This window comes from Rhyacophila brunnea, unplaced genomic scaffold (assembly GCF_057557595.1).
Source record: "Rhyacophila brunnea isolate RB1 unplaced genomic scaffold, BYU_Rbru_1.0 scaffold_2, whole genome shotgun sequence".
NCBI classification, from domain to species: domain Eukaryota; kingdom Metazoa; phylum Arthropoda; class Insecta; order Trichoptera; family Rhyacophilidae; genus Rhyacophila; species Rhyacophila brunnea.
This window is the reverse complement of record NW_028232859.1, coordinates 17144457-17170124: the sequence shown is the minus strand read 5'-3', so window position 1 is coordinate 17170124 and position 25668 is coordinate 17144457. Positions and strand designations below refer to the sequence as shown.

The window sequence follows — 25668 nt, the reverse complement described above, 5'->3', positions numbered from 1 at the left end:
TAATCTGTGCAGAGTTTATTTTATTTTTCTATATTCTTAATGAAGATGTGAGTCGTTTTATACGTTAGCGGAGAATGCATCACTATAATTTACTAGTTGACGTGTTGGCAGGCATTTTGCATTGCACACAGTAAATGTTGCCAGTTGGCCGAATCTCGCGTATCACAACTCCATTGTTTCTAAAATAATTAACATTTAATACCAAGTACACTGCAGAATAAAATCGAAAGTAATGTGTTAATAGTAGGTACTTAGGCACATACCGCATTTCTCTGAGACCGTTGGTGGTAGCCTATCTAGTGCTTTCTCACAACAATTATTATTGTTGATATTTCCCTTATTCTTGTAAATATATGATGGGAGATGTGTAGACAGCTATTTTACATTAAAACCTCAGCATTACCATCACAGGCAATGCAACAACATGAAGTAGGTCCTGACATCCACCAACCACTCTCTCCACTTCAAACATTATATTATGGCAGTCGTCGGAAGTTCAAAAACACGAACTCAAAACTATATGAGTAAAACTGTTATATCTCTATAGTGATCCTGAATAATTACATATATATATTATGATATATTATGTTGAACCAACGAAATATGAAAAAAAATTTAATCCAGATTCGTATAGCGATTCAATTTATTCGTTATCACGGGTGAAAAGAATACCACGGTGTTGTTATTTGACTATCTGGTATTTATAGTAAATTATTGGTAGTGGCCGTTAACAATAATTTCCTGCGCATTAGGCATACATACAACCATGGCCTCCACAAGACAGGGCTGACAGGGTTCTAGCCTGGGGGTCCGACGTGGCAGATAAACACACCACAAATTTGCTGATAGTAAAAGAAGCCATTAACATTTACAAATATGTCGCTATTCGATGTGATATAATGATTCACGTGTATAAATTTATTTTAATAATTAGGTACCTATTTGATGGGTCGCATGTTATTAAATTTGACTACCACAAAAGGGGGTCGCGATCAGTGCATCATAATTGAATGCGAAGTGCCGACGACTCAATAATTCAAGTGGATTTATATAAAAATACGAAAAATCGCTAAAAAAATACACAGAACAACCTTTATTTTAATTTGCGGAACCCTGGGGTATATACCATTTAGGGAACACTTAAGTGTAGACCATCACACTACCCTTAACTTTGGCGATAGGTAGTGGGCCCGCTTCGAGATGTGGAGGCCATGCATACAACATATCACCACGATGACTTGCAATTTATGAATCAACTGTTAAAGCTTGTCTAATCTTCGAATAATATATTATCCTAAACCAGTAATTAATTAAACGTCAATACATTTTTTTATATTGTTTAAAATCACATTTATTTATTAATATTAAGTTTGCTTGTAGATTTATTAGTTTACGGTGCTCTCTAAGTCATTATCGAAAAATAGAAATAAAATGAGTTCTTTGGGTGTTACATAGCATCAAAAAATAAACTTATACCTTGAAGTATTTCATTCTTCATTCAATTTTGTTCAATAACTTTTTTTCTGATTCTGCTATATCCGTATATTTAAAATGCTTCGTTTTATTCGGAAAAAAATAGTGGTATTTTAATTATTATGTATAGTGTTCAGAGAATACTATGATTTGAAAGTTTTTATAATAAAATATAACTGAAGAATCTTATTTACCGTAAATAATAATATGAGACTGTCAAAATCATTAAAACACAATCTATTTATGTTATGTTATAGCATTCCATGTAAATGAGTGTACTTCTAAAAAAAACAAGCATTTAATTTTCAGTGGCGTGTGTGATATTATGTATTCTATTCACATAGATCTATGATACGGTAAGTACTAAAGTATTTTCATAAAAAAATACTAGTATAACAGTTGAAGGTGTAAAGAAGTATGTACTTACCCAATTTATTCCATTTAAACCAAAATATTATGTTAAGAAGTGTGATTTAATTGAAGAATTGATAAACACTGAACATATTATTTTATTGCTCAATTAGTATATTTCGAACATTACATCAAAATAGGAGATAATGCCTAGGTTAATTTCTTATTTTAGTTATAAACTGTAATATTAGTGATCATTATGTTTCAGATTTTGATAGTTACTTTATGTAAAATACTATTAAAATTTTACTACATTTAGATCGAATGTATTATGTGTTTATTTAGCTAGTTTCAGAAACAATGAGTACTGTGTTTCCCAAATATACTTAAATATAGTGTTATAAAACATTATTCATCTACGCCACTGTACAACTGTTATGTATTTTGAGTAGTTAGAATACCTACTAGAAAATCACTAATAGTTTCTAATTAATTTTAAGGGTAAATTATAATAATGTCCATGAATTTGTCAACAGTCCTTTAGGTGAAGAATGAACTTACATTATAAAAATAAGTCCGCGATTCCACTGCGGTGAATCGCAGTTGCGGAAGTTATGGTAAGTTCACACTCGACCACTGCACTGACCACTCAACCTCATTTATTGGCACAACCGTTGGGGCGCGGATGCAATTATATCGGTGCAGCGGGCTGTTTCGGGGTTCGGGCGCGGCGCGGCGGACGCACAACAGGCCAGCGTAAGTGCCACTCGCTGACTGATAGCAGACGCCAACTGACTGGGCGGGCAAAATAGACGCAGCGAAATAAACCCTGTCATCCATAAGGATTCCCCTCATACTCCTGAATCTGAGATTTTTGTCAATCACATTTATGTTTTCTTTTATTAGTCATTAGTTAAAGCACATAACTTAGATAATGCGCGGAGTAATTTAATAGCGATGGTTGTAAGTGGGGGAAGCCTGAGGAATAACTGTATAATACACCCTGGCTGACCAAACATATTTAAACTACATACAGGCATCGGAAACACACATTAGAAAAAAAAATCGACGCTGGACAGGACTCGAACCTGTACCCATCGGATTCCTGCCAATCTGCTTTTCCAATTTATCCAAATGCATCTTACCTAACAGCTGAAGCGCTTTACAAATTTGAAAATTGTGTATATTCAATAAAGAATGTTACATTATCAAATCTTCTTAATAGTGAATAAAAATATTACTTTAATATATATTATATTAATTTAACCGATAAGCTTCAGGTGAGCTGGACATGCTCACTGTATTTATGCCAAACACGCGGGTTTTGACAATAATCCTTTGGGCTATTTTCAAAACCCAGTTGGGAAGACATCTGCACTGGAGTGATGGTTTTAGGAAGGAGCTGTTTGGTATTCAGGATTGCCTGGAGACGGTTAATGACCGACGAGAGTAGAGGAGTATAATAATTAATATGAAGCCACTGTTTGATTTAGGCTATATCGCCATCGGAAGAAAGGAAGATGGTTGCAAGCTCAAAATCAACCTGGACAAATTTTACAAATCGTTTGTATTTTAATCAACATCGTAGTTCTGTTTCATTTCATGATATTGTCTCTATTCCTTGCCTTGATCGAATATGATGAATATGTACTAAATAACTAATTAAACACACGTTTGTTTTAAATCAAGACAGGAATCACTTTGTTAAGGTAAGTCTACATAACACTTCGCACGGATGCACCTCGGGACGAGATCGGCTTCGATAACAGGTCGAATAATAGATTGTAATGTCGTAAGGGGGCACGCGCCACGACGAATAACTGCGAGTGCTGGCAGAGTGTGGCGCGGCGCCCCGAACGACGCCTCACTCGACATCCAAGTGGGGAAACCGACTCCCCCTAAACCAGAACTACCTACTAGACGACGTAATGTGTGAAACATATTAATAATTCATAGTTTATGAAATTAAAGCTATATAAAAATACGATTTTCCAAAATTAAAAATAACCATCTCTTATAGGTATAGTTAATGTGCACGATTGTGATAACGATACGAGAATATTATGTTGATTAATGATACATTTTTGTATAGATCGCCGTCGTTATACGTGAGGGTTACTCACCGAGCGAAGGGTGGAGGTAGGCTGTTAAGATCCGCCATAAATAGTACACACTAAGTTTTGTTAGTCATACGTACTTGTTTTCATTGAAATAAGACTACAATTTACAGATGGTGTTGGTTAGTTTTTAAATTCAAATAAACCCTGCGAACACCAAACCATAATAGAAAATAGTCAAAAATTACTCGTCTATCTACAAAATATCTAAAATTAAGCAATTAAATCATACATAACTTTGAATATTTTACAGATAAAAAAATATTTTTTATCGATTATGGTTTGGTTCGGCAGAGCTTAACAATAATATGTGTAATATGTATTGTTAATCCAACGAAAACAAATAAATAAGTATGAATGAAAAGGTGTGCACAATTTTGTCATTTTGCCCAAAATATACCACGGTATGGTTTAGGCAGGGTTTATTTGATTTTTCAAAACTAACCAATACCATCTGTAAATTATTGTAGTCTTAGTTCAATCAAAAAAAATACGGATGACTAACAAAGTTTAATGTGCACTATTTATGGCAGATCTTAACAACCTACCTCCACCCTTCGCTACTGGGGTTAGGTATATTAAATTAATTGTATATTGCGGCTGTGTCATATGAGGCTGTGGTATATTAATTATTTATTTACTTACTTCAGAACAGGTGGATATAGCAAAAGGTATGTATGTATTCCATTACACGGGTAACGAACTCTAAAGTAGGTACAAGTTTGCAATTCAGCCTGATTTGTTTATGCCGAAATTTCTGGATTAAAAATGATGGAATTAACTTTCACATAATACGTATTATCTGAAATACGTATTTTTGTGAACTATAACATAATCAAAAGATCTCTGAATATGACTTTGAAAGGAAAATTTGCAATTAGCATCTCAAAACAACTAAATAAAAAAGATCTCGAATCTGACTTTTAACAAAAAAAAAAAAAAAAAAATACAAATCGGCTCCTCAGAATATTGTAAAAGGACTTATTTCGCCATGGAAAAGCCCAAACATGTTCATTATTTTTACCAAGAATAATGGCAACCTTACTCATATTTTATTAAGTAAATTTTGATATTTTTTATTACATCGATGGCAGTTTTTTTATCTTCCCGGAGGAATTTCATTTGTTTTTCGCCAATCTTGAAATCTTGGGATTGGACTATAAACAGGTGCTAAGAGCGGAATCTGCAGTGTTACTAACCGTACAATAATTTATTGTACAAAACTATAATTATTTTGATTCCGAAAACAATATAAAATCGTGACTTATATTATGTTCTATGATTTTATGCCAAATATAACTTTGAAGGATTTAATACTGTAGTTTTTTTTTCAGAAATACCTACTATGATTTTTACACTTTTGTACTATTTAATTAGCATATAAAAGATGGCAACACTAATATTAAATTATGAAATTTTATAAGAGCAGGTACCTACTTAAGTTAAAAGATTATGTTTTTTTTTATCCATTTGCAATATTTATTAAGCTTCCATAACAATTCGATTAGAAAGTAAAGTTACCAACGACTTCAATTTCATCGATTCATAAAAAAATATGAAATATAATTTAGTTGAGTAAATAAAAATGTATTTATACAATAAAAATGTTAGCAATCGTAGATATTTTTTAAAATATAATTTGGCATATTTAATATATTATTCAGGTATCATGAAGTTGATTTATTTTCCCTTTGACAGAGCCGCATGAGATCGAGGCCCTCAATCTTTACGGCTAATTTTCCAGTTACTCGAGAAGGATTTGCAATTAAATAAACATCAGGGTGCACTTCACAGCTCGATGCGTTCTCCGATTTTTTCAATAGCTCCAATATGTTGAGATTGGCTCTTCTGGAAATATTAAAAAAAATGATATCTATATTACTATCCCTATAATAAATCTTATAAAATAGATAATATGTCACAAATTAAAATGCTGTTAAAGCTTTTCGTTGATTAAACTAAACTTCTTCTTCTTCCACCCTGTCACGCCCCAACATTGGGGCATAGGGCAAGCACAAGCTGGCGCCACTTCCCTCGGTCCATCGTCAACTCCTGCGCCTCCCGCCATGTCAGACATGCAGCACGTAGGTCGCTTTTGTAGCATCGCTGCAGGGTGAGGGAGGGCCGGCCACGGCGACGAAACCCTTGAGGCTGTGCCACAAGGGTACGAAGTGCCGCACTCTTTGGCGGCATCCGGAATACGTGTCCCAGTCACGTAAATCGTCTCTTCGTGATAACTTCAATCACCGAAGGCTGTTGTGTCTGCTTATGAACTCGGGTGTTTGTAACGCGGTCGTACCAATGTACCCCTAAGATTCGGCGGAGACATTGATTCTCAAAGCTCAAAAGCCGAGACTCTTGAAGCTTAGTAAGATGCCATGTCTCACAGCCATACAGGAGCACAGGTAGCACGCACGCGTTAAACAAACGACATTTGGTCCTCACAGAATACAGCTTTGACCTCCATGCGACTCCAAGTTGGTTGAACGCAGAGCCCGCCACACCCATGCGGATTTCAAGCTCACTAGACATACCACCATCATCGGCAACCGTGGCACCCAAGTATTTGAATCTGGACAGACCGAGCTCGACGGGCAGACCGGAAACCCGCAGAGGAGTGTCGGCGTCGATGCATGCAGCACTGCACATGGATTTGGTCTTAGCGGCATTCAGATGAAAACCCACACGCTTCGAGTGCTACTAGTGCTGTTTAAATTTTCATGGTGGATAACACAATGAAGTTAAATTCTGATAATTTTGTACAAAAAGCTCGCCCACACATACCTATCATTTATCAGTATCAGTTTATCATATACCAGCACTCACCAGATAGATTTAATACCATTTATTTATTTCACAAAATATCATGCCATTAGAGTTTTTTGGGCATTGCACCATTATAGACACTATAGACAGTATGTAAACAGAGTAAATAGTAAAACGGTATAATAAAAAAAATGTATGAACATGTAATCATGGCGTGAAAGGAAGATGCTTAAACAATAGTTTAAAAATAACTATGTATAAAATTATGATTTTAACTTGTTAATAGTTCCACAAAAATAAAACACAATAGTGCTAACAAAAATAGGTTAACCGCACCATAAACAGCGTCATAAAATTCTAGATCCATCCTGCGATGAGGTATACTGAAGACCGCTGAGTTACAAGTGACGTTGGTGGTAATGTGAAAATTATTAATACTTGCGAGCATAGAAGGTAAAAAGAACTCTTTTAAAAGAAGACTACCATAATAGTATTATAATTTTCATTGATTGAATTTTTGATTTCGACAAATTGTCAAAAACAGTAATAAACCTAAATAGATTTTCTTATAGTATCATTACAATACTCCAAATTTATTGTAAATAGTACTCAGTTTGTTAACAGTAAATATTGTAATTCCACAAACCCCAAGTCCTCGCAATTATCCAGCCCCAACGGGTCTTCTTCAGGTTCACTGACAACGGTGAAACTGATCGTCTGATCTTCTCGCGACGATTCATTTGACAATATTCTTGATAACTCCATACGATTGTCAAGAGACTGTTCCTTGTCTACTTTGAATACTGATACAACAGAAATAATGTTAGATTAAGTAATAATATCTATATAGGTAATATAATGTAAAATGAATTAGTAGGTCTGTCATTTATTAAAAAAACAATTCCATTACACTAAAAACATTCTGGATGACGATGTTCCAATACAAATGTTGCACAGCACAAAAAATTCTCTCTTTCCAGTAGTTGGTATCAATGCTCCTTCTAATGTTTCTATTGTGTCTGCGGATCATCAATGCATCTGAGCAGTTACGTAACTAGGGTAAAATCTGGCAAAGCAAACTTTCGTTTACGATATTTTTGTGTAAGTACTGTGCGGGGGATGAAAACATGTGTGCGGATACATTTTGGTAGGTGTGCGCACGCACACGCGCACACCTTACAGGGAACATTGGTAGATATTCAAAGTGTGCGCCACGGTGCCCTGGTGCATCTACCAAGAGCTCCGCCTGCTGTAGAAAAAATAATAGTTTCAGGCTAAGAAAAATTGTCAAATGTGATTATGAAGGAAAATCATTCATTCGGCATAATATATTGTTTGAGACGTTCACTGCTGTTTGTTATTGTATTAGGTTTCTGGGTTGTCATCGTGTATTCTTTTTCCTTCTTTCCTTGACGTTTCAGGCTCAATACAGTGGCCATTCTTAAGACTTGATGTAATGTAGCACATAGTATTTATGTGCATGTCCAGTCTATTGGATTGACTTTAAAATAGAATGAATGCATATTTTATATGAGTTTAAGAGAGATGGCTGCGGCCAATCCTTGCACCGAGGACACTGTACCCCTGTTTTTAGGATTCTACGATTAAGGTACTATCTTAACATTTTACAATGTTAACTAATTATTACCTATATTTAAAAAGCAACAAACATTTAAATATATATAGCTACATAATTTTTGGCTATAGGTATCTAATGAAGTTTATCAAGATCACAAACCTTTCCTGAAATTTACGTTCATCTTTTCACCTCCGTTTTTGGGTTTTTGCACTGAAGCCGATTCTGTTTCTTGTCCTTTATAGCCAAGAAATGAGTATTCCACAAAGAGCTGGGTCACATTTTCATCAAAGAGAATTGGAGAACCTTCGCTCAGCGAGAGCCACATCACGGTCAAAACAATAAATCTACTGGTTTGACGTTCCTATGAATTATAAAATAATAATTTATTGTAATAACGTTTAATAACTCTAGAAAATATTAATAATTTAGTGAACCATGGTTATACTAATGAGTAATGACTAATGAGTATGACCCTACAAAATAAAATTAACAAAGAAGTGTAATAAATAACAATGGCGAGTCACACAAGTATTATATTATTATATATTATTATGTAATATAGGTAGGTGTTGATTTAGATTCCTACCTCTTTATTGAGAAGTATAGAAAATTTTCTGGCTTGTTCCTCTGTTTTATTTCGTAAGTTGGCATTTTCACCTGTAAGATTTTTTCAGATCTTATACCATAATATAATATTACGTATAGTACTTAAATAATATAATTATATACTCAAACATTTAAAAAAAATGGTTTTAGTGGTGGTTATTCTTAAAACCGGTCAATAAATTTTATCGATGTAGAAGACATAACATAATATTATCCTGTGCAACGAAGATTATAATAAAATAAGTGAAGTTATGCTATGCAGTTAGATACTATAATATCTACCGTGCTAATCAGGGCTCGAAATGGTCCGGAGCATACCGGAGTGCCGTTCCTGTTCATGAAATCCCTAAAATTATAGCTCCGTCTGGTGGAAAAAATATTTAAACTGTTTGACCTAGATATTTATTACACAGTTATTTTTATAAACTATAAATTATAATAAGTAGATACTATTTTAATATTTAAAAAAAATTATCGAGCCCTCTGGTTTGTAAAATTCACGCGCTGGTGCTAATATGAGTTACGAAAGTGTTTATTTTTGTTGAAGACCATTTTTTTTTTTTGATATCATCTTTAGCTTGCTATAAATTTTATAATGTACCTACTAAAAAGAATAAAAAAAAATCGCGTGCATTATTTATCTATTGGGCTGATGGCTTCCATCGAAGAAACATGGAATTGGATTAAGTCGAGTTCGAAACAAAACTTTATACTATTATTAGATAATCCCAAAATCTAAGTGGAGACATCTATCTATTAAATATTAAACATTTGCTCATACCATTAGATAATAAAACTTCACTTCCTTTTGAAGTTGTTTTTTGCATGCCGACTTGAGGTATTGATTTCTCTAATTTTACTTCCTGAAATGTTATTATTAGATTTTAACATTTATCAATATGCGCTTAAGATCATAAAAGTGTTAGATATTTTGTCCACAAACCTGTATGATGTTGCTGAAATTGGAATCGTAATGTAACATACATTGGCAATACAGCACACCGCAGACCTCTTCAGATTCATTTAATTTAAGATATAGAATGAAAGGAATGTTCTCGTGAGGTTTATACAATATTTCCTTCAAGTTGATGTTACAGTGAGCAAACATTATTGAGCTATCGTCGACTGCCTTGTATATTTCAATCATTATATTTTCCTGACATGAGAATAATAAAAAGTTAGCATAATTGAAATATTACAGATCATTGAAATAACTACAGTGGAACCCCAATTTTACATGACATGTACAGACATGTATGTTACAGACATTGTCTAGAATTATTAACATTTTCCCAATATTTGCATATAGTTTCTGCAAGTACATTTAAATCCCGGCATTACATTTTATTTTCCACTATCTGAAATAATTAAAAATTCAATTTATTTGAACACATTCAATTCAATGCAATCATAGAAGTAAATTCCAGAAACATGTCTACGTTTCTATTTATAGATATATCTACAGTACTCAATACCAATGTTACACACGTGATGTATAAATTTTTGTTGTTTTGTTTTTTTTTTTTGTTTAAATCCATTCAAATCTCAGCAAAAATAAGCATTATCAGTTCAAGAGAAAAGAAACATTCTCATAAAGGACAAAAAAGTCTGTCCCTTCAAAAACATAAAATTGGGGTTTCACCGTAATAGCATTAACATTATTAACTTATCACTAGAATTCATGAATTAATAATTTTCTATATTATAAATAACCAAAATCATTTCGCGTTTAGTCAACACACAGGATAATGAAATATTAATTTTCCAGAAATGCTGTAGGTAGGAAGATTATTTTTATTGCCATACTATCTTTCCTCCGAGTACCTAATTCAAATTGAAGAATACATAAGTCAAAATATCTTAACATACCTACATACCAACATTAAATTTTATTATATTTTTTACCCATTATAAAATTAGAAAATAATCAATTTTATTGTTTTTAATTTCACAGGCATTTTACATACGAGATTGCTAAATCTGATATTAAAGATAATTCAAAGTGTGATGGTATGATATGTCATGTGGTGTAAATATGTAATATGTCATGTAGTGTGATGAGTATAATAAATCAAATCTGTAATTGCTTTGTATTCAGACCAATATGATGTCATTTTCTCGGATTGGCGCATAATATTCAGCGACTTATGCATGGCGAAAATGATTAGTACGGTTTAAGTTGTTTTTTAATGGCTTCAGTACATACTGAGCTTGGGTTAAACTTGTTGACTAAATACATACGTTGTCGGGGCGCATATGATTTGAGTGAATATGACATATACGGTGCATATTATCTGTATTATCGCCTATTGGCATTATGGGTACATCAGTTTATGGTTTGCATTACAATTAATTATTAGTGAGTGATAATATTAAAAACTTATGAAGAAAAAATATGATTTACGATGTTGAACGATGTTTCGTAACAATGCAAGCAGTGCAGTGCACTTGTATGATGTTGGACCAACCACCGCTGGTCAGCACTAACAGATAAACATTTGCAATCAATTTTGATGATGGGAGTACATACTAATTTTGAAGCCTAATTTGGTGAATAATTAATATTATCTCAAAAAAGCAATTCCATCATTTTCATTAATACATAGAGTTGTTGTATTTCAAACAATAATAATATTGTAGTCTACTTATTATTATTATTAACTTGCATTTTATTTAATAAATTGGTGAAAACTTGTATTTTAAATAGGCTACATGGATATTAATAAACTTTTCGATTTCAGAATGTAACATTTTGTGTACTGAATATACATAATTTGAAAACATCTCGTGTAATAACTACTAGTTAAAATCGACATAATTATCTAAGGCGCCTGTAGTTTAGTTGGTAAAACATTTAGCGCAAATCCAGCAGATACAGGTTCAAGTCCCGTCAGGTGTCGTATTTTTTTCTACAAAAATGACTTTTTTTAGTGTGTATATGCGTGAGATGTTTTCAAAATATGTATATACATGAATATTCTCAACTTTGACTCTTGGCCTTCAAAGCGTTAAACATTTACTTTAAAAAAAAAGTTTGCCGAGTCTTGATCAATGAAGGTATATAAGTGCTCACTTAAATTGACTCTACGGATAATATGCTTTTTAAGACTATATTCAAGAACTCGTCTTCGTAGGGACCAATGGTGGCTGGCCGTTTAGGACAAATGGTCATTGACCCTCCAAAAATATCTATACAATGTCAATTATAATTATTACTAGCGAGCCGGTCTGGAGAGGATCAGCTAGTAATTATTATTAAGTATGATAGGCTAAAGCGTCAACGTTAGATGCACGCTAATGTATATTATGTACGTGTGTGTAGTTACAATACACACAAGTCTCACGCTCAACGTCGAACTTCTCGTCTAAACACACTCGGGTCAATTTAGAATTTGACGGAAATATAAAATATTTCTTTCTCTGTCATTTTTCATATGTGAGACGGAGAGAATGCATAAAGCCTTTTGTTCTTCATATTACTTTGTCGCACCATTAGGCTTCATTTTGGCCTTTGCCGAAAATGAAAGAGAGATATATTTTCAATGTGTCAAATAAAACAGATATATATTATATCGTTGTACACACATAAAATAATTATTTGTGAGTTCCCTGGTCGTACAGTTAGTACGCGACGACGACTCCTACTTCTGACTGTTGAAAAAGCTAGTAGGTAGGAGTTTTTATTAAATGTGTTTGATTGTTTTAATCTTAATATGTAAATAGTATTAGGTACAGTTATTATATAAATAGACACACAAATTTTGGTTTTTAGTAATTTATAACATTTTTGTGATGTTTTGTGGCATTGGCGACGTGGCAAGTGGACCTAATTTACAAAAAATTATAGCGTGTTGTGTGCAATTTTGGTTAATGATTATTGGCGATGTGAAAAATGTAAATGAATGTAAGTATCTACCTATAACAATTTCTAGCACTTCTTCTATAATGTATAAAACGTCAATTTGCAATACGTCTTTTAAGTATACAACGAAAAGGCAAATTAAAATAATATATTCAAAATTTACCTACTACTTTTTCGGGCCTAAGGCAGCCAATGGTAGGGACTAATTTTATTCTCATTTTCTTCACATAACAAGTATGTATTATACGATTTATAGTGTAAATGACATGGTACATACCTTCATGAAATATATTGCTAAATCTCTGTTCAAATCAACATTATATGGAGAGCAAAAATCAAATTCAGACACTTGGTCTGTGTGCATCGGAGTGTATGTATTTAGTTGATCGTAAAATTTCCATGTCAGAAAATAAGGTAAACTGTGTAAGTAAGACATAACCTAAAATGAAATATAGAAAACCAATAAAGATTACAGCAAGAAAAGTATATTATGCCGGGTCCACACTGGCAACATGTCGCGCGACAACCTCGCTAAATTTTAACGATAAGTATGATAATTATCGTAAAATTTAACGAGGTTGTCGCGCGACATGTTGTCAGTGTGGACCCGGCATTAAGTGACAGATGTTTGAAATAAAAATTTCAAGCGTGCTAATCGATTGTACTGATTAATTTTTGAGATTCAGATATTGTTGCATGCCTTTAAAATGAATGAACTGAATACTTACATCATCGGTAAATTCTACTGATGTAATATGGAGAGTAAATGTTCCCTTGGTTGGTTCAGGTTTATGTCGTGACTTGTATTGATCAAGTGATTTCCTAACTTGAGATGAAATTCTTCGATGATCTCTTTTTGAAGACACCTTTTGTAATGACTGCTTGTGAGAAAACAAACATACAGCAAATTAATCAATTAAGTATACCACTTCGTCTGAAATATATATTGATACCAAATACAACCCCTCCCGAAGAGACGTCGCCAATCCCATATCAGAAACCTTACATAAAACAACAACTACCGTCCCGTAAAATCACTATATGCCCCGCAAGTTTGCAACCCCTGAGAGATATCACTAAAACAATATTTCGAAAACGATATCTGCCAAAAACAAACGCGCATTCCCGCGTGCCTTCAAACAGAGAGTCATCAACCTGAGTACACTTCGTAAGATACATCCGACCTTGACAGACCAAGCCAAAATCTACCGTTAGATTTCCAAAAAGTTGCAAAGTCTACGACTATCCCCGCCAGCCCCTCTCCCGCATCTTACGAGGGAGTAGACGAAGATAACTTAGTAGTACGATTTTGCCCGCGAAGCCAGGAGACACGTCTCCCACGCCCCCTTTGTCTTTGCAGAGGGGGCCGCCTAAAAAAAAGTAAACTCCACTAGTCTCGATTTTACAAATCAGTATATCCCTTGTAGTGTTCCTGTGTTAATAAATAGTCGTATAACCCCTACCACGCAAGAGCGAAATAAATAAAAAGTGAACCAGTGTTAAGCGCGTGAGATAATAATAATGAATCAGCTCAAAAAAATAACGCCAGTGTAGTGCCTAATCTAAGACCTCTTTAAATGTAATTGTAATAAGACCAATGCTTGTCCATGCTTTAGTGTAATAAAACATAATTCTGCGCGGAATTATAAAATAAATATCTGTGTTATCAATTCTATATTTGTGCCCGTTATAATATTGTCTCTCACTCATCAATACGTTGAAATACCTACCCGAATGAACGACTCTACAACACACACGTGAGTTCTTAAAAGGTATTAATATTTAAATATTATATGCATTCAAGTCACAAAAATAGTTTATAAAGGTAAAAAATTACTATTCCTCGCTCATGTAATGTTTTTATCACAATTCATTGTAAAACCAAATGCTGCTTATTCGACTCTTGCATTCTGACAGTTCTTTTTCACAGTACTGAGTCATAGAACTCAGAGTTACAGTGGGTATACTGAGCTTCTTAACAGACTGATATTTGCCAAGAATACTGGGTATGCGGTGATATAACTTTAGGAGTAATAAGTAGATAAGGGAACAAATTATGCAGCCTCTCAACACATTGAGAGTGAAGAAGTGACGTTGGCGCGAGAGAATTCTAACTTGGCCTGCCTGTTTTTCAAGCAAATCGGATTCTGGCATCCTGGAATGCCGCTGAATACCATCCACAGAAAGTATACAGTAGAGCTACGGGATGCTGTTATGAACCTGGGAGCCTCCACGCTACGTTTATCCATATGCTCCAACTAAGGAGTGGATATTGTTAAAAATGAAGAAGAATTTTATATAATTTCATGATCTTAATTATGTTAAAGAAGTGATACCTACTAAGTGTCTTATTTTTAATCTCCTGTAAGGTTATATTATCTATACTGTATCTACAATTATCACATTTTCTTGTTAATTGTGCTGTTTTTCTTTTTGTGAAGTATTTGCGTTTTTTTAATAACTACACACCTGTTCAATCTTATCTGAATGCCGTGGTGTCGTTGTGTCAATTAGTTTTTTGCACTTCTCCATTTCCTTGGATAAAATCTGAAGAGCGGCCTCAACTTTAGTTTCAGTCGTGGTTGAGCTGCAAATAAAAATTAATTTTGTCTTCCATTGAAACAGTTTCACTCTTAATGGTTTTTATAACCTCTAAACTTAAAAAAAAAAGAAAATACATACCTTTTGGAAACTCTTTCCTCTCTTAATGTACTTTTATGCCTAGACTTCTTCAAGTCACCTATAAGAAAATTGAAATAACGGAATCATTTTTATAATCAAATGATCTTAAATGAGTATTCAGTATAAAAACATAGAAAATCAATATACTTCACCTCCTGGGATCTCACCATCGCTAAGATATCCATTGCAAGATTCTTGGCGAGAGTCACTCATCCCTGATACAGACAGCGATTCGTTGTTAGATATGTCGTAGGTAGCATCATCGAGAGACAATTTTTGCTCTTTCTCCTCTCTTATTTTCCTACGACTCTTCTTACGTATTTCGTCTGAGGAAATTATTTGATGCATGCAAAGAAATATGTTTAGTGAAGTAAAATACTTCAGAATTAATTTGTTTCGAATGTGATTCTGTCTTACAATCACTGCCATTGGCGTAACTATAAATATTTGCACACATGTCCTTTCAAACCCATATTGATGAAATGATGGAACAAAAGAATTTATTGTTATTGAATATGATGAGTTTATAGTTTACTCATTCATTATAAATTATGTTGAAAAAAATATGTACCTACCTATACCAAATATGATTTTTAGGCAATATTGCAGTAACTCCCATGGTTTTTCTTATCATATAAATTATTCCTGAATTTATTATGTGATTAATTTTGCAAAGGGGTCCAAAAATTTATATTTACACCACTGGCACTGGATGAATGATTTAATTTGAGACGTATATATTGGCTAGAATTTTATAGATATTTATAAAAATTTAATTTAACAATTGAATAAGCATGAGTAGGAAATAGATAATTAATGCTGGTAACTGATAATTTAACAATGAAATAATCTGTACCTGTTGTTCCATTCCCATGAAGTTTGACAACTTTAAAGCCTTCTTTATCAAGTAACAATGAATCCAATTTACTTCTCACTTTACTGCCTTTCAATTTATCAGTAGACTTAATCGGCGTCACTGTTGTACTTTTAATTCCTCTAGATGTCTCTTGTAATTTTCTATCAAAATTGGCATTGGATGGTTTCCTACATTTCAAATAATGTCAAATATTATTTTACATTAAGTAATATTATAATAAATAGATAATATGGTGGCCGAATGTTGTGGGTCTCAGGTTTGAATCCCGAATTTGGCAAATACACATATTGTTTTCCAATTTGTATTTGGAGTCAGAGTATGGACGCAATAGGTTGAGCCGGCGGTTAACATCCATTTCTCGTAAAAAGAATATCTCTTAAAACAAACCTCCATTTTGTGGATGCCCATATTGGATTAGATGTGGTCAAAAAAATAAAAAAAGCAATACAATGTTATTAAATGATGTTTAATCAAATACTGATTCTATTATTTTATATCAGGGGGTTATTAAGAATACATACATTCCTGGTGACCATTTGGGTGATTTTGGAATATCATCAGTTCCTACAGTTTTATCAAGAAATTCCACAGATCTCTGCAAGATAGTTAAAATATTGTTATTTTAGATTCATTTAATTGCATTCTAATACTAAAACAATAGTCGTTGAAATTTACCGTTCTTCGATGACTTTTGCTTGCAACATGGACACGTAAAATGTCCAACTCTCTTTGTATTTCTAATAATTGAGAATTCAGTTGATTATTTAGACTTTGCAGGATCTGTAATCACAAACATAATCATCACATTTACATATGTACCTACTCGAAAATAAAAAACCAAATAAATTCTAAAATTGATAAGCACAAAAGAACGAAGTATTAAGGAAGAAAATAAATAAAATATACATGCTTGCATTACTCTTGTAATAAAATATACCAATGGCGAAGACTACAAATCAAATGATTATTACCGCGATTTGGTATATTATTATGTTTCTACATAATATTTTAATTAGGCACTGTGAGTGACACCTATGTAATTTAAATGTAACCTATGGATTATTTCCAGCTTAGTTGACACAGTTAAAATGTATGAAATCCAGCGGTCGCATCGAGAATTAAAATACTAAAACTATTCGCACTTATAATATAGGAATCGGTACCATGAAATACACACAAATACCAGTGCTCAAAATAACATTGATACCAAACAGAAAAGCTCAAAGAGATTATTTATGAAACCAGTCTGCCGATAGCATTGTTCTTTTTCTGGTTGTTTCTGATCATGATTGACCGCTCGTCTCACATCACTGTAAATATACACATTTTGGTTTCAAATCCGGACACAATGATTAATATTGTTTTAATGATTTTAAATGAAAAATTAAAGTAGATAATATATTATTATGAAAACAATATGGGAATTCCAAATAAACATATACTTATTTATAATGGGGAAATCGTAGAGAAATCAAGAGAGACATGTAAAAAAGTCACATCACCCTTACTTATTAATTATTATAAAGCTGAAGTTGAAACGAAATTCCACTTAAAATAACATTAAGTCATGTAAATATGATAGTTCAAATGTGCACTTCTTTTCTGTTCCCCATCGCTTACCTTCTTCCAACAGGCACGTTCGCTACTGCAATACTCACATAACATGAGTAGCACAACCACAATTATTATTCTTCCTAATCGTGTTGCATTCTGCCCCCATATAAAATATTTTAACTAAAGGTGAACTATATCACACCTGTGCATTTATTTTTTCAGCTTCTAATTGATTAGCAATTTTTTCATCGGCTTTTCTTGATTCTCTGTCATTTGTGTTTTTTTTTGGACATGTTTCATTATCACACTGCATAATAGTCTATAAAGAAATAAACATACTTAAAAAAACCAAATATAATTCATTGTCAAATAGATAGATACTATATACTCTAAAGTTTAGAGTCTAAACAGATATTGTGACATCCACAAGGCGTCTCTGAAGCTATGGCGGTTGTTGTTTTAAATATCTTGTTTGGCAAATCCTGACATGGTGTTTTTTGTGTATATCTGTATTTGATACCAAACCAAGCAAAATAAAACGGCTAATGACCCTCTTAAAAAAGAGCTTGTTTAAAAATAGCTTCCACTCCGAGAGGCCCATATGCTCCGTTTAGAAACAATAAAGGTAAATTCCTTCTTTTTATCTTCTTCTTTATACACCCACGGTGGCCGTGCGGCTTAAGCGTTGGACTAACACGCCGTGGGTCCCAGGTTCGAATCCTGGGTCTAGCAAGTGCACATATTGTTTTTCAATTTGTGTGTGAGTCAGGGTATGGACCTAATAGGTTGAGCAAGTGGCTGACATCCATTTCTCGTAAAAACAAAATCTGTTAATACAAACCTCTACTCTGTGGAGGCCCATATTATGATCCTATTAAGATCTGACATGGTTTAAAAAAAAATCCTTCTTTTTCGTAAACAAAATCATATTATTTATCAAAATTTTACATACATCAAGCTTATTCAGACGTCCTTCGACTTCATCAAAAATATTTTGTGCCAATTGTGCTGATTTAAGCTGATTCTTTAAATCCAAAACAAGAATATTTTCTTCGGCTAATTGCTGTGTTAAGGAATCTGTAAGATAAAATACAGTAGATAATTAGATTGTATGTATATAGTAACTTATGCCTTACTAGATGTAGTTCTACGGCATATATAATTAAAAATAGTCTCTGGAATTTTGAATGATGAAATTGTAACAGAAATATATTCATTATATAACATACTACAATCTTGGCTTAGCATGAGTGTGTAGTCGCTTGAAATTGTATCAGATGAGCTGTGACATCTAATATCAAAAATGGCGGCCACTCAGAATATTAATTAGAAAAAGCCATCATAACTCCTTTCAAAGCAGTTTTATTAAAATTTTGAATAGGTCATTTATTTTCTTGTTCACAGTAAATAAGTGAACATAATAGGTTATTTTATATACTTAATATTATATTTTATGACATCTTTTGTCGTTAATGAGTCCATAAAATACACCTATTATAGATTTTAAAATGTTGCTCACACTCATGGGCAAATGTACCATATGATAGTTGAAAATTAAGTATTTTGGGTATCTTTGGAAGCTAAGCCCAAATAATCTGAACACTTTGTAGGAAAGATCTGTATATTATCATTATGATGTCCAATCTTATTTCAACTTACAAATTAACATTTCATAATCACATAAAGTATAATATTAATACCATAGAAGAGTAGACATCGTAATTTTTTATGTATTATTATTTCCATAGCTTAATGCAGGGTTTCTCAAACTATGTTCCGCCGGATCTGAGTAGGTGTTCCGCGACAATTTGGAAAGGTTTTATACACTAAATATTGTTCATAAACCTAATAAAAAAGCAGCTTGAAAATACGTGTTAAATATTCAGCATATCAGTGTATAAATTCTGGAGGGAAAAGTCTGCAGGAAGTTTCATAAGTAAGTCCTTGTTGTTTTTTTTAACCTTAAAATTTTATCGATTTTGACGTTTTTATTCCACACGTCATTCAGGTACCAATGTAATGCGTTAAAACAGGATTGGGTGTATACTTTTAGAAAATTTAAATGAATTAACGTAATGTAAGTAACGATTTTCTTGTATATTAATTTAGTCTGATTGCTTGCAATGAAACAACGTCGAATTGGTCACTGGTGACTAAAAAAATTTCCACAAATTTAAAAAATGTCATAGAAGAAGCCGTGAGAGTGATAAACTATGTAAAATCAAGATCCAGCTTATTTAAATTTTGTGCGATGAAACGGGTAGTGGACACAAAGCACTTTTATTACATAGGTACCGGAGTGAGATGGCTATCCAGAAGAAAAGCATTATTAAGATTTTATGAACTTTGAAGTGAGTTATTGGTCTTCTTGAAGGCACAAAATAATTCAGGACAAAATTTTGTTGAAGTTTTAACAAATCCTTCATGCTTGATAAAACTTGCATATCTGGCAGATATTTTTACCAGGTGCAATGAAGTTAACTTATCATTACAATGAAAAAGTATTACAATTTTTAATATAAGAGATAAAATTACATCTTTTGATAAAAAAATACAATTTTGGATTTCATCAGTTGAATCTAATAATTATTTTGATTCAATTCAATTCAATTAAATTTTCCTGCCTTACATGATTGTTTGAATGAATTAAATTTTAAAGTAGATGAAGAAGTTTCCAAAGTATTTTTAACAAATTAGTTTGTTAGTTTGCAATATTTTCCGAAAACTAGTAAGGACGATTCCTGGGTTAGGAATCCATTTTCCGTGACAGCTAAACCAGTAGGCTTAAGCGCGGGTGACTATGAAAATCTAATTGATTTAATTAGTGACTCTGATTTTAAACAAAAATACACAGATCAGCCTTAAAAATACAACCTATTTATGCGAAACGGGATATTCTTTTTATGCTGCAACAAAGTCAAAGTGAATGAACAGGCTCGCCGCCACACCAGATATTAGAATGAAACTTACTTTTTTAAAATTTTTACTTGTAGGAATTACCCAACCTAAAAAATAAGCTAAGTGTTCTGTTAAAATTTCCGGGTTTGCGAAGTGTTCCATTGCAGAAAAAGTTTGGGAAACCCTGTCTTAATGTATGGAGTGGCAGCCCATTGTGAATTTAAGATGGGACACAGGCCACCTGACACGATTTCAAGTAAAACACCGAGTATGAAATCCCGCAGGATAACACATGGACTATACCAGATATATGGACCATAACCAGGACTGGACTATAGATGATTATTGTGAATGAGTTTTTCATTTTTATAACACATACTCGGTACCTATGTACATTATCATAATGGTATGATATGATTTTTATTATTATATATTGATTATTAACAGATCTGGCAGACAATAAACATTGAAATAATTCTCACCTATTATAGCATGATCTCTTGATCTGCTGGTTTCCAAATTGGTTTGGACTCCTACATTTTTACTTTCACTTGTCACGTTTTGTAATAACTCTTCATTTCTCTGTTGTAAAGACAAAATGAGACTTTTTTGTTCTTCAGCTTTTATTTCTAATTTGGAGATTTTCTGTTTGTATTTAATAGCAATATCTTCAGATTCCTAATAAACATAACATGGGTAAATAGAAGACAACTAATTAAAAAATGTGAACATTATTAATCATTCAAATTAATAATGTCTGCCACAATATTTTCATTGTTTATTGACATTCTAATCATCTTAAGTTTTGTACTATTTAATTTGAGTCGTTTTTAGATCACTTTCAGGCACTGACAACGATTGTCGATTGAGGTGACGGCATGATATCAGTGCATCGGTGTTTAACCTTTTCTATGCATCACGACATTACTATGGCAGTATCTGACAGCCCACAGATTTTTAAAGACACATGTTGAGTGTAGAGCGAAGCTCTTACTAAAATCGCTGTAATATCGATAATTTGTGGCATTTGAAGTATTTCATAATCATTCAAACAGATGTCACTGTGTGTTTAATTTTTTAGATTATGGAAATCAATCAACAGTGGCTAGTAATTTTAGTTTAAAGTCGGACGAGATAACTCGAGAAATTTGTATGTGCAGTCTGTCCATCACGGCCTCATAGAGAAAACTCGCTGAAGGCATATAACCGGTTAAGACCATACATGGAGTCACCTTTGTTTCTTCACATTACTATGTATGCACCTTAACATGTCTATATAAAGGTTTACAATATGAAGTTAGTGTGTTTTATACATATTCCTGTACATATGTATGCAGTTGAAAAGAAAACAATGCAAAATAATTACCTTTCGTTTTTCTGACTTTTTTTGACAGTACTCATTGTCACAATTTTTTGTATTCCTGAAATAGCATAATGAAATAAATAACCAAATAAAATAACAAACTTAGTAATTATTAGTTTATGGTATTATCTGTAATTGAGTATAATAATATGTGATTTGCACTTACCCAATATGAAAATCAATTATCGTTTGATCAGCATTATGACAGTTTGTGCAATTTCCTGGCTTCAATATACCTTTATGAACATTTCCTTCATCGTCTATCCATGCGCTATGTCCCTTTTTGCAATGATCGTGGGTATGTCTCACACTCGTCAAATGTATCCCATGGTTCTTCAATTTGTCAATCAAATGTTGGTTTTCTTTTTCGAGTTCTTTGATTCTAAAATATATATCTAAATTACACAAGTACTTTATTACAATTAAAATTATTAATACATAATTGTGTATAATATTACATAAAATCTCCAATTAACAGCAATATTAAAGAATCTGTTTTCACATATTTTGTAGAATATAATATATAGAATAGAAAAGCTATTAGGAAATTTAAGTTAATGTGCTGTCTACCAGCGGCATCCACCGCAGCTTGAATGTAGTGCAACATGATTATTGAGTTTTTATTACATTAGTTACTCTAGGGCTTAGGCAATTAAATAAAGTAACCAATGATGTGTAAAGGTGCTGGAAATGAGTACTTAAGAGTAAAGTACTTAAGAGTAAAGAGTTTTTAATACAAATATGTATCTACATAATATTACAATATTAAATAATCGTCAAAAGTATGAAACAATTATGATGTTTGTTAATAGAAACATATTCAAACCGAATTGCTTGGTCTTCCAATATTACTTCATCTTGGTAGTAAAATTTACTGGTCCCTGCCTCGTCCTTCTTAATTTGAGTTGTGAATCGTAATAATTTTGTATTCAAAAGCTTAATTTTATCCTTTTGTGCATTTACCACTCTCTTTAGTGTTATATTAGCTTCACAAGCATTGTAATATCGATCTTCGAGTTCAGGACGCTGTAATTTGCCTATAACAAATTGTTGCGTTAATACTGCAACATAACAATCATATCATTAATTGATTTTATTCGAGTGATATAAAGAAATACAAAAATAATTATTACCTACAGTATGAGATTTATTCAATAGCAACATAGTATGTATTACTATTTTTATGAGTATGATATCCAATCAATATCACATGAAACATTATTAGAATAAAAATCATTACTTATGTACTAAATTCAAACTAATTTTTCATCATCATCATCAGATCAGACCAAAAACAATATTTTGTAAGTATAAAGAAAGAATAAATTTATAAATATAAGATATGTATGTAATTTATAATTAAAAAAGAATATTTATTTTTTAACTTTGACCCCACCTGTTTTTATATGATCCCGAGCCGCCATTGCCTAGGTATCATTTTGAACTTTGTATAAGCCATGGCATAATTATTGGGAATTAATATATAATATGGATTATAATATTACACTTGGGGAAGAAGTCCTGGGCGTATGCCAATGCAATTTCCGACCAAACAAATCAACCATAGACCATGTACCTCTTTTGATAGTAACTATGGAAAAGGCACATGAGTACAACTTAACACTCCGTTACCTATTAATAGACTTAAAACAGGCAGTGTAAACCACAGAACAAACAATAAGAAAGAAATATGATCAATAGTCTCATAGACAAAGCTGCATTTAATGCTGACATCTCAATTTATGAGTATATGTAGAGGATAAGCCATTGAACATATTCCTCTCAAAAGATACAGAGCCGCATTTGATGATTATGTATGGGTAAGAAAATTATTTTTCTTTAGAGTGATCTTAAAATGAATCATTTCAATATTAGTAGTTAACAGGTTTCTGAAATTACCATTATGTATTTAATTTACACATTATTATTATGTGGGCACCCACTTCTTAGATACCTATTGAAAAAAAACATAATTGAATCTCATATATCATCATCATCACAATCATCAGATAGGGTCAATCCACTGCTAGATGAAGGCCTCCTCTAGCTCTTTCCACTCTTCTCGGTCTCTAGTTCTTCACTGCTATGTACTTCCACCGAACATTATGAATTCATCGATTCATTGGGTTTTAGGGCATCCCTGTGGTCGTTTCATCAGCTCAGCGACCTCTACTTTCTTTTTCCATTGCTTTCTTTTGTGCTCTTTTCGCATTATGCCCGACATACACTTTTTTGTGATGTTGTGCTAATTATACATTGTTTTTGAATTTCTCTTACATTAAGGGTCGATGTTTCACATGAATATGTGACGAGAAACACTGGTGACATACATTGGTTAAACACTTTGCGCTTTAGGCACAATGGTAGGTAAATTTGAAAGATTCCCAAATTGACTCTGTTCCAGTTTGGTTATGTGAGCAATCACATCATACTTACTTCCGTCTATTGAGATACAGAACTTACAGAGAAATGAGGTCAATACCAATTTTTTTAGGTTTCTTTCTTTTACAAAATTAGTTAAAAATAATTTGCTTCATCAGACCACAATATTGTTTTCATATAGGTATGTATACATGCAGTATGCGAGGGGACTGGAACAGGATAGAAAGGCCTGGTAACTGGACAAGATTGGCAACGGCAGGAGTTATTGGAAAATGCTTGTGTAGGAGACCAAAATCCTGCTCTGGGATGTAGTGCCGAGAAAGAAGGACATAATATAGCACACGATTAGTAGATAGATAATAATATTCAGTTATTTGTTACAACTATCTTTACCTCTATTATTTGTTCCACCACCATGAGATTTACACATATTATTCTCAGGAACGGCATCAACAAATGTTTTAGGTTCAGACATTCTAATAATATTAGATAGGTAATATAAATAAAATTTAATGTATTCATTTGATTGAATGTATAAATTTATTAGGCTATTATTTAATTACAATCTAAGTGACAATGAATTTTTATGACATATTTGTATATGCCCAAAGAGCTTTTGTTTATGATTGTTGTTACCTAAACGTAACCATGGAAACATCGTCTTTTTTTAAGTACAGTGGAATAATGACTTCTGAGTCTTTATAGCCCACCCAAATAATATTAAGACTATGATTATAATATTATATATAATAAAGGTATTTATGCATTTTCCTGCAGATTTTTGTGGTTTAACATTAATTTGAAATAAATTTACGTTCATGTACCTAACGTCTATTCATGACGTACAAAATAAATAATGATGTTAAGGGCCCGCTGAAGAGCCCGCCGTTCAAATATAATTTAGTATAAAAAGGACCTCGGCGTCGTAACTACGTCAATTTAAATCGATCTTTTCGCAAAAATCACTAATCATCGGAGATTTTATTTCAAGAAATATTATTATTATTACTGATAATTTCTGCCGCGCGGAGAATTATTATTATTTTATGAACACCTGCGACATGAGGCCGATCAGAAAACAGGGCTGTCAAAATAATATTAAGCATTCATATTTTTTAAATGTTAATTTCATCATGGTTTTTAATCAAACCTGTGCAA

The 25668-nt window shown here is 32.7% G+C and overlaps 2 protein-coding genes across 8 annotated transcripts in view; both read right to left on the bottom strand.

Annotated features, from left to right (window-relative positions):
• Positions 1-2600, bottom strand: part of Obsc (Obscurin) — a 153706-nt gene extending 151106 nt beyond the window's left edge. For all 5 annotated transcript variants that reach the window (XM_085946599.1, XM_085946605.1, XM_085946602.1 and 2 more), the window contains exon 1: positions 2386-2600. The gene's annotated coding sequence lies outside the window, so the exon portion shown is untranslated. The remainder of the gene's footprint in view (positions 1-2385) is intronic.
• A 2805-nt stretch (positions 2601-5405) lies between these two features.
• LOC147071976 (uncharacterized) lies at positions 5406-25113 on the bottom strand. Of its 3 annotated transcripts, none has more exons than XM_085946722.1 (21): positions 24904-25113; positions 22955-23189; positions 22295-22510; positions 22132-22186; positions 21248-21443; positions 18820-18944; positions 18070-18186; positions 16989-17093; positions 16835-16908; positions 16293-16480; positions 15589-15762; positions 15437-15494; positions 15224-15341; positions 13483-13632; positions 13032-13193; positions 9836-10048; positions 9674-9755; positions 8873-8943; positions 8446-8647; positions 7354-7510; positions 5406-5789 (listed from the first exon to the last, which is right to left on the bottom strand). In XM_085946722.1, the coding sequence occupies exons 1-21, from the start codon at positions 24983-24985 to the stop codon at positions 5609-5611; spliced, it is 2961 nt and encodes a 986-aa protein (XP_085802848.1). In that variant the 5' UTR covers positions 24986-25113; the 3' UTR covers positions 5406-5608. The 3 variants fall into 3 exon arrangements, with proteins under 3 accessions (XP_085802848.1, XP_085802849.1, XP_085802850.1); XM_085946723.1 differs by lacking the exon at positions 24904-25113 and adding an exon at positions 23525-23682; XM_085946724.1 differs by lacking the exon at positions 15589-15762 and having other exon boundaries at positions 24904-25102.
• Between the last annotated feature and the right edge of the window lie 555 nt (positions 25114-25668).